General features: G+C 31.7%; 2 protein-coding genes across 2 annotated transcripts; both read right to left on the bottom strand.

Moving 5' to 3' along the window:
• Positions 1-356: 356 nt before the first annotated feature.
• LOC150030138 (uncharacterized) lies at positions 357-2,113 on the bottom strand. The gene is made up of 3 exons (XM_090310029.1): positions 1,475-2,113; positions 1,179-1,408; positions 357-621 (listed from the first exon to the last, which is right to left on the bottom strand). The coding sequence occupies exons 1-3, from the start codon at positions 2,111-2,113 to the stop codon at positions 357-359; spliced, it is 1,134 nt and encodes a 377-aa protein (XP_090166155.1).
• An 11,910-nt stretch (positions 2,114-14,023) lies between these two features.
• Positions 14,024-15,482, bottom strand: LOC150030137 (uncharacterized). The gene is made up of 4 exons (XM_090310030.1): positions 15,160-15,482; positions 15,038-15,089; positions 14,895-14,962; positions 14,024-14,624 (listed from the first exon to the last, which is right to left on the bottom strand). The coding sequence occupies exons 1-4, from the start codon at positions 15,283-15,285 to the stop codon at positions 14,073-14,075; spliced, it is 798 nt and encodes a 265-aa protein (XP_090166156.1). The 5' UTR covers positions 15,286-15,482; the 3' UTR covers positions 14,024-14,072.
• Between the last annotated feature and the right edge of the window lie 493 nt (positions 15,483-15,975).

The raw sequence follows: 15,975 nt of genomic DNA, 5'->3' as shown, positions 1-15,975 counted from the left end.
ACAAATCCCCAGACTCATGGCCCTATACTCAGCCTCAACACTACTTCTAGCAAAAACTCCTTATTTCTTACTTCTTCAGGTGACTAGATTACCCCAGACAAACGTACAGTACCCAGACGTTGACTTTCTGTCAACAACAGAACCTGCCCAGTCAGAATTAGTGTAGGCTTCAACACATCGTTTATCGGTATTTCTAAACATCAGACCTTTGCCAGGAGTTCTTTTCAGGTACCAGAGGATATGTTCAACTGCTGTCATATGACATAGGGAGCCTGCATAAATTAACTGACAACATCTACTGCATACAAAATATCTGGCCTTGTATGAGACAAGTAGATCAATTTCCCGACTAACCGCTAATACCTTTCTTTATTAACAGGAACTCTATCATTCTTCTCACTGAGCTTCGCATTATACTCTACTGGTGTGTCAACAGGTTTACACCCAGTCATGCCTGTTTCCTTTAGTAAGTCCAGAGTGTATTTTCGTTGAGAAACTGAAATGCCTTCTTTTGATCGAGCTGCTTCCATTCCCATAAAGTATCTTAGCTTACCGAGGTCTTTAATTTCAAATTCTTCGGGCATCTTTGTTTTGAGCCTCATGATATCAGCATCATCATCCCTAGATAAAACAATGTCATCAACGTAGATAATAAGAACAATTATCTTCCTTGATTTTGATCTTTTTGTAAAAAGAGTGTGATCAAAATGCCCCTAAACATACCCCTGTGCTTTCACTAAGCTTGTGAATCTGTCAAACCAGGTCCTTGGAGACTGTTTCAATCCGTATAGCGACTTTCTCAATCTTCACACCCTGTTTTTGAACTGACTCTCGAACCCAGAAGGAGGACTCATATAGACTTCCTCTTCAAGTTCTCCATTCAAAAAAGCATTTTTAACATCAAATTGGTGTAGAGGTCAATCCTTATTTACAGTAACTGACAAAAGCACTCGAATGGTGTTAAGTATGGCCACCGGAGAAAAAGTTTCAGAGTAGTCTACACCATAGGTCTGAGTAAAGCCTCTTACAACGAGCCTAGCCTTGTACCAGTCAATCGCCCCATCTAACTTGTATTTTATAGTAAACACTCATTTGCATCCAACTGTCTTGTGTCCTTCAGGTAGAGCCACCTGTTCCCAAGTTCCATTTTTCTCGAGAGCTCTCATTTCTTCTATAACAGCAGACTGCCATTCTGGTTTTTCATTGCAACACTTATGTCATTTGGAACCATCACAGTGTCCAAATTGGTAGTGAATGCTTTGAACTCGATTGTCAGATTACTATACGTAATGTAACTATGCATAAGGTATTTAGTACATGAACGAGTGTTTTTCCTCAGAGCTATAGGATGATCAAGCGATGCATCACGATCCTTTAACTTTCCAGGCTCCTCACCATGATCGATTATCTATGTATTAGAGATTTCAGTAGTATGCTCCACATCATCATTAGCTAGAATCATTTCATTCTCTACTTTCTCCTCTTCTGCCATTCTTTCAGTATTACTACTTCCTTCGCACTTATCTTGCCTGTATTCATCAGTCTCCATACACACATTAACATCATTAGTGTCGGGAATGTACGTACCTGGATCTGATGGCGGGTCTGACTCATGCACTGGAGTCGGCGATTCTGGTTCGACAGGTGACATTGCTTCCTTCCTGAGATTCTTCCTATAGTAAGTTTTCCAAGGAACTTGGTTAGTAGGAAGGACCAGGTCGTCATACTCAGAACTAGGTTTAGACGAGATATGAATAGGGGCTGACTCTAAGAGAAAAGCATACGATGACCACTTAGTCTCTTCATTCATGTTCTCCCCCTGAAGATGACTAACAGGAAAGAACACCTGATCCCCAAGGAAGATGATATCCATGGAGACATAGTATTTACGAGATGACAAGTGATAGCACTTATACCCACGTTGATGAAGTGGATATCCAACAAAGACACACTGAGCACGATGAGTGAATTTTGTGCTGTTTGGACCATGGGAGTGAACAAAGGCAACGCAACCAAAAACTCGAAGAGGAACATTGGAGATTAATCGAGTGGTTGAAAAGGACTCTTTAAACAGTTCTAATGGAGTATGAAGGTTAAAAATACGAGAGGGCATCCGATTAATGAGATGGGCAGTAGTAAGAACCGCATCCCCCCACAGGCATGATGGAAAAGTGGTAGATAACATAAGAGACTGGGCTACTTCTACCAGATGACAATTTTTTCGCTCAGCTACTCCATTCTATTGCAGAGTGTAAGCACATGAGCTATGGTGGACAATTCCCTCAGAGACAAGAAAATCCCTGAAGGAGGTATTGAAGAATTTTCGTCCATTATCTTCGTAAAATTCCAATCTTTGCATTGAACTGAGTCTCAACATTTGTATAAATTTTTTGGAAAATGGATGACACCTCAGATTTGTCACTGAGGAGGAAGATCCAGGTAAGGCGAGTGTGGTCGTCTATAAATGTGACAAACCAACGTTTACCAGTGGAAGTGGTAAACGGTGAAGGGCCCTATACATCACTATGAACAAGAGTAAAAGGACTCGAGGGTTTGTAAGGCTGAGACCGGAAATAAACACAACTTTGTTTGGCACGAATACACACATCACAATTTAAAGAGGAAGTATTAACATTGCGAAATAAATGTAGAAACAAATACTTCATATATTGAAAATTCGGATGTCTTAAACGGAAATGTCACAACATAAAGTCATTTTCAGAAACAGAGAAAATTTAACGACATAAACCCAATTCGATGACCATCCCTAGAGGAAGCCTTTTTAGAAAGGAAATAGAGTCCCTTATCATGCCGGGCAGTGCCAATCGTCATCCCCGATTTCAGATCCTGAAACAAAACGAAATCAAGTGAAAAAATTGCCTTACACTTCAAATCCCTTGCAATTTTACTGACAGACAACAGATTATAAGAGATTTTAGGCACATGTAAAGTATCACGCAGAATTAAACCATCAAACCGAGAAATATGGCATTTCCCCGCAACAGGGGCAAAAGACCCGTATTCAATACGAATACGCTTATTTCCAACACTTGGGTTATACGAAATAAACAGATCTGAAGAACTTGTAAGATGATCTGTGGTTCCTGAGTCCACAATCCATGGTTTTTTACCATTTATACTAATAAGGCCAAATGAAGGGAAATTACCTGATTGTGCAATAGCACTCACCCTAACCGTACTCAAATTGTTCTTTCTATCAACGGAAGACTGCTTCTGAGTATGTTCATCTGCTGAGTCACTTACTAGGGCACGACCAGTATTAGATTTGTCATGAGACTGTTGTTGCCTGCTGTTTGTAGGTTTCCCGTGCAATTTCCAATGCTAGTCCTTTGTGTGCTAGGGCTTTTTACAATGCTCACACACAGGTGAAGGTTTTTTATCGCCATCAGCACTAGGAGACTTTGCAATGAAGGCAGCTGCATCAGTTGTTGTAATAGGATTATTCATGGCGTATAATCAATCCTCTTCTAGTCGTATTTTGGAGCAAACTTCTCTGAGAGAAGGAGTTGGGCGTTGGCCCAATATTCAACTACGGACACCATCAAATTTAGGATTTAAGCCAGGCAAGAACACATACACACGGTCTGCTTCTTCAATTTTCAAGTATTGAGCCCCGTCTTGTGCGCAGTTCCATACAACCTCTCGACATAGATCCATCTCTTGCTAAAGCAAATATAATTTGTTAAAATAAGATGTAACATCCATAGATCCTTGTTTGCATTCATAGACCTGCTTGTGAAGCATATATAGTCGAGAGGCATTCTCTCTGTTTGACTACAAATCTCGTGCAACCTTTCAGATATCCTTGGCAGTTGCAACATATAACAATTGTTTGCCTATTTGAGATTCCATACTATTCACGAGAACAAAGTGTAACATCAAGTCTTCTCCTTTCCAGATCCGTTCTTGAGGATCGTCTGGTACTGGCTTCGGAATCTCCCCCGTTAAGTACTTAAATTTATGACACCCTTCCAAGGCCATTCGGATTGATTGGGACCAGGAGAAATAATTCTGGCCATTTAATTTTTCTCCTACAAGAAATCCTGCAGAGTTGCCCATCGAGCTAGATAAATAAGAAGCATTTTGCAAAATAGGGAACGAATTTACCGGGTTCTCTGAATAGACTGGTTGAACCGGTTGGGGATTTGCGCCAAACATCGTATCCAAATTTGAAATCTGTTGTTGGAGATAAGCCAACCGTTGTCTCACATCATCTGGGTATTGGGTTGAACCATAAGCGGCTAGAAATGGAGTAGCCGCTGACGACTAGAAGGAAGTCGCAGGTTGGAAGGAGGTTGCCGACACACATGAAGACCCTAGTCGACTGGACTGCTCAAGATGGGTGCTCGGCGAGGCTCTTTGTTGGTTGAATGGACCTAGCACGGAAGGATTGATCGTTCTTGGTACGGCTCCTCGGTTGTCGAATGGACCTAGCGCGAAAGGATCGACTGAAGCGAACATGACCGGCGCGAAAGGCTGCAACGGCGTGGATGGTAGCGACCCACGGCTTGAAACGATCGGATTTGTTCCTGTCTGTCCATCAAAGATACATCTAGCCTTGATCGACGCGTATTGCGGTGACCCACGGCTTGAATCGACCGAAACTGTATCTGACTGTTTGACGAAGACTTATCTGAGTTTGATCAGCGCTTCTGTCTAGTGCGGCGACTCCCACCGACTCTAACTCTCTGTTTACTGCAGCTGGACGACAGAAATCAACTCTAGTAGGGCTGCTTGAAAACACTCCTTCACGGCCGCTCGTCTTCATATCAGAACTCGAAGTTCCATCAGCAGAAGATGACTGTGGTTGGTTCTCTTCCATGACAGCTAGGGTTTCGTTGCCTAGCTCTGATACTATGTTAAAAATAGAAGAAGATGAGAAAGGAATGACAACACAGTTACGTGGAAACCCTAGTACAGGGAGAAAAACCACGATATAGAGATCTTTTCTTATTATTTTAATCTGATACATTGAATACACAGGGACACACTGTATAAATAGACAGTAGGAAAACCTAGGGGTCTACATAATTACATAAATGTCCCTAGGTTAATAACCCTATTTTCAATATATGTCAATGGTGAAGAGATCTTGATGGTGGATAAGGTAAATTCGTTGCTCCTTTTTCATCCCTTTTGGTTCTTTTTCTCTGAATTTGTGAAATTTTGCATCATTTCTTACAATTTTACTTTAGCCCATCAATTCTATTCTTCACGATTTCCCTTTTTTTTTTACTGTGTTTCACCTAATTTTTTTCTAGAGTATGTAGTTGATAATGGAGATGTTTTCTGGTCAATTTTTTCATCCTTGTACTTCATTTTGCTTTAATTTTGTGTTGATTTCTTCTATTTTGTGTTTCTTTGGGCTAATTCTGTAGAAAACTGTAGCTTCTTATAGAGATGTTGATTGTGCCCAAATATAAAGCAACTGGGGTAAGTTCTTCTTCATCTTTTTCTTCATTACTCCATGAAATCTCTGTAATTTATTCATTGTTGATTGCAAGTTCTGCTGGTAATTAGGATTTTGACGAGGCAAGATTTGAGACCATACAATATTCTGAGTGCATTTCCTCATCTGGCAAGAATCAAAGGCAATGAAAAACGGAATTGAACTATGAATTTAGATTTTTCTCATCTCATTCAAGATTCAACACAAAATATACACTCTTTACATATTCCAAAAGCTTTTTTCCAAACTTGCTTTCTCCTGTATTTCGTATCATATCATTGTTTCTATTATTTCTTCACCAATTTAGGGGCCTTCTATTGATTCAATTTTACAATAAACAAATGGATTATCCATTTAATTTTGATTCTCCTTTTTTTTTTCGTGAAAATATAGTCGTGCTTAACAAAATTACCTAGATTTACTTCTAGTTTGATTCTCTTAGTCTTTTTTGAGCTTTTAGCAAATTTTGCATTGGGAAGTGATGAAATATGATTTATTTTAATGTCAATTCAAATCCATGTACAACTTCATGAATGGTAGTTTTTTCCCCCTTATTTTCGTCTTTAGGGATGATCATCGATTTTTAAGATTGATGAATGGTAGCAAATTTTGGAATTATCATATATTGGGACGGATTGATAGAGTATATACCATAGTAAATTTTGGAATCGTTCATATACATGAAAGGTAATAAAAGAATGGAACTGTTAAGTTACGTTGGATATATTGAACTGATATGTGCAACTGTTTACTTTAGTTGATGAAATTGTCTTATTGGAACACATGTAATGCAAGAAATGAGAAATTAAATTCGAATGTTTAATTTGAAAAAAAAAAAAAAAAACATAGATTACATTGGAAATGTGTCAAGAATTAAATAACTTGTCTATTATTTTGTGTCAAGATAAAAATATATTTGACAAATAAAAAATGTCAAGAATAATCACATATGATACGTAATAAATGTCAAGAATTAATCAACTTGACATGTCATCAATGTCAAGTGTATTATCTTTTTTGACACGAAAATTGTATCAAGAAATATTTGTCTTGCATTTTTTCATAATCAAGTTATCACATTATACTTGACAGTTGAATATTCGATGCTTTTATAAGCATCAAGTATACCCTTTACTTGACATTGAAAAAATAACTTGTAATCCAATTTCTGTATTAGTACATGGATCTTAGTTTATTGGATTTAGGTTCTTTCTAAAATAAAATGAGCAATTCATACCTTCAATAACAACTTTATTAAATAAACCTCAATAATATCTTTATTGATAACAGAATAAGTTTAATTGTTTACAAACCACGAGTTTTAGAATATTAAAACCCAACACTATTTAATTACATAATTGCCACGAGTCTTTATTTACATAAATGCCCTTCAATTTACAACACTTAGAATAACTAGTCATTTCCAATCGTGTATCAATGGTACATCAAATATATTAAGTGTCTATTCATAGTCTTTCAAGCGTATATCAACAGTGTATCAAGTGTATCAGGTGTATACTAGTAATTCAAGTGTATCAAGTATATATCAATGGTGTATCAAATGTGTATCAGGCGTATCCATACTTTTTTAACATTTAATGGGTTGGGCTTGTTTTTTGTCATTTTTACAAAAGTAATAAATTTGGGCTACGAGCCTAATCTCTAAAACTTAATTGGTCAAATATGCACGAAACCCTATTCCAACATTTTTTTAAGAAAGAGTATACCAACATTTTAATTGGTTATATAACACGACAATGAGGAATTTCAAGTTAAGTTACTAGTATTAAGTCGTGTGAATCAAGTAAGTTTTAATTTTTATAAATGAAATGTCTATTTCATTCAATTAAAATTGAGAATACATTAAGATCAATTAATAAAAAAAACGCATTTAAGCATAAAAATATCATTTTGTTAATTAATTTTAACTTTTAATTTTTTTTATGCCATCATAATTTTATTTGAAAAGTTTCCAATACCCTAGGAATGAAATTGAAACTTTTAGAAGATTAAGAACCAGATTGAAAAAACATTCAAATATTAGAAAACAAAAACATATATTTTAGTGCTTTTTATGGAATAAATTTTTTGGGTTGATTCTTAATACTTTAGTTAAATCTCACAAAGAAATCGTTCTCGACTCATGATATTTACCTATAAATCCATTGTTTTCACCTATTTATAATGACATATAGCCCTAAACTTCTATACAATTAGCTAACACAATAAACAAAACATAAAACTATAGTTTCTTACTTAATAAACAAACCACGTCATACATTCAATACACTTTAACTTGTACACTTAACTAACATGAGATCAACAAAATAGAAAAAAAAAATTAGCTCATAATTACATAGTATATAAAACATGTACATGTTAATTAATATGATATTAATTTGTAACAGTATAAGAGATTTGTAAAATGTTTGATCAAACTATAGAGCCTAATTAATTAAATGGATATGAAAACTATATCACTATGGGTTTTTAATTTGTATTTCAACCTTATATGAATCATCTCTGACAAAAAAATGGACCATAGAACTAAGGTTTGAGGGGGAAAAAAAAGACAACAATTAATGTGAACCACAAATAGAAGAGAAGAATAATTCATCAGAGAATAATTTGTACAATGAGTGTATGTGAAAGGAAAAACAATAAAATACAGACATCAATTATCTTTTTTTTCATTTAAGTAGAAAAATTGATATGGAGTATTATTCATTGGAAGTATTTTTTGGATAGGACAAAATAAATAAATAAAAGATTACACATATAAGAAGTAACAATCCCTAATTTTATTTTTACAAGTTTTTGGGTGGAGTATCTACAATACAAGGTACAAAGACCCATGAACAATAAACTTCAGCAATCTCCAACAAACTGACAACCAAATTTATTGCTTGAGACAAAATTCTACTACACAAGTTAATAATAAGATTAATTATTAGTTTAACATCAAATTTGAAAGTGAAATTCAAATTCAACTCTACCAACAATGATTTAGTATATATTCAATGTTAAGTTACAACTTTAATCTTAAACGGTTAGCGTATATTTGGAGAAAAAGAGAATGAGTAGAAAATAGTAAACACAGTAATAAAAAGAATTTTTTTTAAAATAGTATTACTGTAGTTAATTATAAGTTATAAGTAGATATAAACACTAGTATTATAATTGTAGGTTATAAATAGTCATAAACATATGAGATGAATTATAATAGCCTACTCCACCGACTTCAAGTTGAGGGTGTAAACAATCCTTTAGATTTGAACATAAAGAGACTTATATGACAAACTTGAAAAGTTGAGTGACTAAAATTTGTAACGTATAACTCATTTTGAACGTTGGGCAGTTAGGAAAAGTGGAAAAAAAAAAAAGAAAAAAAGAAAAAGGAAAAAGGAAAAAGAATGGAATTATGGAGAAATGTTGGGGATAAATAAGGTAATGAGGAGTTAGGAAAGGGAGAGAGGGGTATGATGGGGATTGTGGAACAATCAAAGCCCCATAGCAAAAATTAGTATATGATATTTTGTTGTCTTCATTTGGAAAAACTTCACAATCTTAGCTTTCAAACAAGGGTCCAAATTGCAAATTCAATCTCTCTTTCTCTTTATATATGTAGTTTCATGTGCTGGTTTGGCCTCCTCCCCATGTTCTTGTTCTTTTTCTAATATCAACATCAATTTCCCAATGGGACCAATTCAATTTCACACACAATCACTACAACAAAACAGACAATTTTCATAATTTTTGGGTCATAAAATTAAACACAACTACAACCCTTCGTAATTCGTCTTTGTATCTTTTTTTTCTTTCTTCAAACCCCGTTTAGTAATCATTTAGTTTTTTATTTTTGAAAATTATACATATTTTACACACATTTCTTATAATAATTTAGATTTTTCTTAAATACAATTGTTGAATTCTTAGTCAAATTCCCAAAACAAAACAACTTTTTTAAAACCACTTTCTTTAGTTCTCAAAATTTGGTTTGGTTTTTTAAACTATTGACGAAAAGTAGATAATAAAGAAAGAAATTTGAAGATCGAAGTAATATCTATAAACTTAATTTTCAAAAATAAAAATAAAAATAAAATAGTTACCAAATGGAACTTAAATTATTATTTCTAAACTTTCCTCAAATTGAAAGTTTCAATTATGCATTTCATTTTTTTTTTTTAAAAAAATAGTTTTATTAAATTATTTTTGTTAACAATAATACTTAAACATTAATGTGTTGTACTGATGGGACTAGCAAATGATAATTTAATATAATGCAATAATGTAGGGAAAAGGACAAAAATTTCATAATAAAGAGACCTACAATAGTGAACCAAAATTTCATTTGTTAGTTGTCAAACATTTGAAATTTTTGTCCAATAAAATTTTCAATCTTGCATGAATGATATTTTTAGACTCATTGATTTGAAGTCATTGCATGAATTAATTTTGATGAAATAAAAATCACTTTTAGTCTCTAAACTTTCATAAAAGTAATAATTTAGTTATTGAACTTGTAACGATTTTGTCCATATACTTTTAATTTTATATATAACATTTAGTCTCTAAATTTTATTTTGTAACAATTTAGTTATTGTACTTCAAAATTTGTAATGATTTAAATCTTATTGTGGAAACTAGTGTTAAGATTAGTTTAATATTCAATATTATTATAAAATATAGAGTCTATATCATAAAATAATAAAAATAGATATCTAATTTTGATTAAAAAAATTACGTTTGAGACTAAATTGTTAAAATTTGAAAGTAGAAGAACTAAATTTTTATATACTAAAGTTTTTTTTTTTTTTTTACAAAATTAAAAGTAAAGAGACTAAATCATTACAAATCAAAGTTTAGAGACTAAATTGTGTTATTTTCATGAAAATTTAGGAACTAAAAATATTTTTTATTTTGAATGCTAAAAACTTATTTTAGAATAATTTTAAAAATGACTAAAGTAATTTTTTATGATTTAAAAATCACTAAAGTTTTGTGTGCATCAATCTCAATTAAAAAAAAAAAAAAAAAACTCAGCCAAATTGGAAGCAATTTTGTAGCTTACAAGTTATAATTACCGTTAAAGTTCAAAATCCAGACACACACACACCATTCTTAATCATTTTGAATGCCATTTACAGACACTCAGATTACATTACAAGTCTCCATAACCTTAAGAAAAAGAAAAAATAAAAAATAAAAAAGAAAGAAAAACATACTTAGATTTCTCGAATTTAATACTTGAATTACAGCATTAGGCTTTCTTTAATTTGTTCATTCATTTTGTCTTAAATTCGATTGGTCCACTCAGTGGTCACTCATTGAGTGTCATTGTTTCCTCTTGTCTTGTTTTATAAACATCACACTCTAATTCTATCATAAACATTCTTTTTATTTTTTCTTTCTTTCTTTTTCATCTTCCAAACGACATTGTACGACATAAAATATATTTATTGAGCTTGAAGTTAGAGGTTTCGATTCTCCCACTTCATAAATTGTATAATTTATTTTTATTTTACTTGAAATAAGAGAATGTATATTTGAGGGAAAAAAAATGTCTCATTGTGTAGCTTTTTAATAACTATGAATTACCCAACAAATCCATTGTTATAATTAATGAGAAAAAGTTTGATTTGTAATTTTTGTTTGACTTAAAATTCTATTTTATGGTCTTTGTACTTTTGATTATGGTTCATTTTGTTTATGTAATTTATAAAAATGGACCATCTTTGTCCCTTAAAATAAAAAAAAAAGGGTAATAATGAGGAAACAAAAATTCATTACTTTTTAGAAATGTAATGGCCAAAATAGATGTTTCGAAAATATAAGGATTAAATGAACTAAAATTGAAAGTAAAAAGACTAAAATAAATATTTTGAAAGTACATGAAACAAAATGAACCAAAATTATACGAAGATCAAAATAATATTCAAAGACCAAAGGAGTATTTAAACCTTTTTTTTTGCAATTATTATGTTTATATGTAGATTAAAACATTTACTTTTCTCCAATATTATTTTTTTTGCGGTATGAGAGATTGAACATCAACCTTTAAAGATGAAGGTTATGTCAATTACCATTAAGTCAAACACTTTTTAAGCGCTTACTTAGTACATTGACATTTACGGTGAATACCTTTTATCTTAAATAGTTTTCAGTCACATTTGTTTCAAATATAATATTTTTGATACTCAAAAGAAAAAGGAAACATTTTTTACATTGTTTTAAAACTTTTAAATGGTTTGACAATAGTATTTATCAAAATGTAAAAAACCTAATACTTTTAAGTGGAAAAATCTCGTTAAATTTGGATAATTTTGATTTTAACATTGTTCCAGAAATACCCTTGAAATTATTTCCATTAAAATAACGATTGAAAATTAACACACCAACCAATTTTTAAAAGCTAGAATACATACGACAATGACTTCTATATAAAGATTGAGTTGTAAATAATATTATGTACGATTTCCAATTTTTACGTCCCGACACAATTGTGTCTTTAATTTTAAATAAAAAAAAAAAATCCTATGATACTATATAAAGATAATTGTGAAGTTTAAGGATTGAAATGAAAATTTTGAAAGTATTTTTTTAAAAACAATTAATCATTTGATTTTTGTTAAAAATGCCAGCATGTGGGATGAATCATTCTTTATTTTACAAAATATTTTTGCAAGAGTATGAATACTAATCTAGTTATAGGATATTTTGGCACCTGTTTTGATGCATATGTGAAGGAAACCATAAGACATTCAAATAATTTTGGATTATTAGCATCTTTTATAAGATTTTCAAGAAAGAGCCCAAAATGGTAAATGTAAAAATTCCTCAAGTTGTTACTAAGTGAAACGAAAATAAAAAAATACATAGAAGTAACACAATCTAATTCATTCCAATTTTCATCTATCTTTTCTCTCTTCTTACAACTTTAAAAAGAAAAATTGTAGGTTAGAGGTCCGATTTCTACACATATTACCAAAATAAAAAGAAGTGTAAATATCATTTTATACCTCGAAATTTTGAGAATGATATCAACTTAAAACTTAAACTAATGATCATATCAATTTAAACCTGAACTTTGAGAGTTGCATTAATTTAAACACTACATTAATATTCTATCTGTTTAAACCTCAAATTTTCATAAGTGTATCAATTTAAACCATGAGCTTTCATAAGTATATCAATTTAAACCATCCATTATATTTTGTTTGAATACACTTATGAAAGTTTATGGTTTAAATTTATGTACTTATGAAATTTTAGAGTTTAAATTGATATATTTATGAAAGTTTAGATTTTAAGTTGATACAATTACTAGCATGTGGCTTAAATTGATACAATTCCTAAAGTTCAGGGTTTAAATTGATACAACTATTATTTAGGATTTAAATTGATACAAGTCCTAAAATTCAGGAATATAAAATGATATTAAAAAAAAAACAATAATGGATCAAATTCTCTTTTAATTAAAAATGTAAATTTAAGTACCACAAAGTATATTTCATCGACATTATATGAATATATTGATAACATATTGATATTAATGAATATTTTTTAAATAAAAATTTATAAAAACTAAGTAAATAATGTTCTGTTTAGTAATTATTTGATTTTTTTTAAAAAAAATTAAGTTTATAGACACTACTTTTACCAAATTTATTCATTTGTTATCTACTTTTTACTAATAGTTTAAAAAACAAAGCCAAAATTTGAAAACTAAAAAAATAGTTTTAAAAAAGTTAAATATGTTTTTAGAATTTGGATAAGAATTTAAGCATTGTATTCAAGAAAGATGCAAATCATTATAAACAATGAGAAAGAATCGAACTTAATTTTCAAAAACTATAAAAAAAGACGAAATGGTTAACGAAGAGGTCTAAATAATTGAATTGTTTTTACTTCCAAATTAAGTTATAAGTTTTGTTAGTGTATATCTTTCTACTCAAATTTAGATGATGTTTATTTTATGTTTTATGGAAAATATATATAATATATTATAAATATTGATGAATCTTTTTGTCCACGTCGAACCCTTCGATTTATGGACATATTGATATATGGTCATATATTTTAATCCTCAAACTTAAAATAAATAAATAAATCATGAATGATGCCATTTGAGTTTCATCATCAAGGGGCTCAGAAAATACCCCACTTTCCCTCAACTGACTCTTTCACTCTCTCACTTTTAGCAGACCCATCTAAAAACTTTACCATCACATTGACTTGACCCCTCAGAATTCTCCATCATTAACCCTTTGAACACATAACAAATATTCAAAAATAAATCTACATGATTAAACTAAAACAAAACCCAAGTTCCAAAAAAACAAAATTTGTTACCCACTTTCTTACTTTCTTTATTAAAGATTTAAACTAATCATAATACATTTAGAAAGTATTAAAAAAAAAAGAAAAGAATTGTTATTCAAAAGGGTTTCCCTTTCCCTCCAATTCAAATGACAGAGAGAACTTTGCTTTAATTTGAAAAAAAAAAAAAAAATCTCGAAAATAAAACGATTTGTTTTTTAATAATGCATTTACTTACCCAGAAAAGAAGAAAAGAAATGGCATTGAATGAATGGAAGTCAGTTCACCAATGTGGTTTGTTAACATTTGAATAAACAAAAGCAGATTGTTTCTGTAAAAGAAAACTTTCTGATCTACTAATTTCAAACACCGGATACTCATACTTCCCTCTACCTTGTTCATACTTCAATGCATTTCCAGTTCTAAAACACCGAAAACTCTGCGGTTTCGGGTGGATTCGGGTTCGGAAATGTGGGTAGCCTTGACAAACATAATCAGAAGGATTGAAGATTGGGGTTTCTTTGTGGTTTTTGTAATGAAACATGGTGAAACCAGGTGGATTGAATAGTGAAGTTTCTCTGTTTGCTGCAGAGTTATTAGTCCTCAAACAATTCTTAATCACATTAGCTTCCTCTCTTAATCTCTCTTTCATATCTCTCAAATCTCCATGAATGTTGTTGATGTTGTTGTTGTTGTGAAAACCTCCTAGTACATTCAAGTTTCTAGCAGAGGTGAAATTTCTATAAGGGATTGTGTTGCAATCAGGGCAAAACTTCTTCTTCCTATCCAAATCAAATTCCCTTCTCTTCACATTATCACTCAAACAACCATATCCCTACAAGCACAAACACAAACAAAACAATCCCTCATTTTCATTCACAGTTCTCACCATTCAGAATTGATTTAGCATTAAAGTGAAGAACACAAACAGTAATGAATACATCAATATTCACGAGTAGTACGTGAATACAGAAATTAAATGCAAGATTCACATTAATGGATCGCCATGAAAAAGAAAAAAAAACACTAAAAAGCAAAATCACAAAAATGTAGAACAGATATATGGCAGAAAGTGGGATTCCCAAGAAAATGAATGGAATCGAACCTCAGAGACAAGCTTGAAGGCGATTTCGGCCTTGGGGTGCGAGTTTTTGTCTGGATGAAGTTGCAGAGCTGCAAATCCAAAGCACATTCCGAATCAAAACAAAACGAAATGGAAATGGAGAGAGATAGAAAAGAGAAACCCACCAAGCTTGAGATATCGCCTCCGAATGGAATCGATTCCAGCGTCTTGTTGGACCTATGAGAATGGATTAAGAGAGAAGGGAAGAAAAGAAAGAAAACCCATAAGAGGAAAGGGAAAAACGTACCCCAAAAAGGCGATACCAATCGATGAAAGGGAGGGAGAAATGGCGGTGAGAGCAAGAGACAGTACGGGAGGAGAAGGAGCTAATTTCAGTGGCCAAATGGGATTTGAAATCGGAATCAGGACCCATTAAGATTCAGAGAAAAATGGGGAAATGGGGAATTTGTTAGTTTCAGGTAGTGAGAATTGAGATTGAAGAAGATGGAGGCAGTTAAAGAAAGAGGGAAAAGGGAGAAGGAAGGGCCAACACTTGCGGGGTAGACTTGATAATATGATTTCTTTTTCATTTCAAAGAAAGTGGATTCGGTTGGTATATGGTATTATGGCATTGGTAATGTGGAATGAAACCAAGATAAATAAATAATAAAAGAACGATATAATCAAAGTGAGTATAACTCAACGATAATTAACGTGTTCTATCTCTCAAATTTGGGGAGTTTAAATCCCTATTCTCATATTTATACACATGAAGTTTTAGCTGATGAACCGTTGATTTTGGCTTGATAGGATGAAGATTGAACCATCTATAATAATAATTGGTGTTTTTATCTAAATTATGCTCGCATTGACCATCAATTAAAGTGTTGGTTTATGATCATTTCCTTGAACTTCCATAATTATTTTGATGTGATCTAAAATTATCATTAATTTTATAACCAAAAAAAAAAAAAATCCTTTCATTATAATTTATGTGACTTTTGTTTTCAATATATTTTCATTAAATTAACAAATTTCGTAGTTTAACATGTGGGAGGTAAAAGATTTGAACCTTTGACTTCTTGATCGATAACATATGCATGTCTAACTAGTTAAGTGATAC

This window comes from Benincasa hispida, unplaced genomic scaffold (assembly GCF_027475165.1).
Source record: "Benincasa hispida cultivar pf3 unplaced genomic scaffold, pf3_genome.v1.1 HicScf530, whole genome shotgun sequence".
Taxonomy (NCBI): Eukaryota; Viridiplantae; Streptophyta; class Magnoliopsida; order Cucurbitales; family Cucurbitaceae; genus Benincasa; species Benincasa hispida.
The sequence above is the reverse complement of the archived record's forward strand: the minus strand, read 5'-3'. Positions and strand labels throughout refer to the sequence as shown.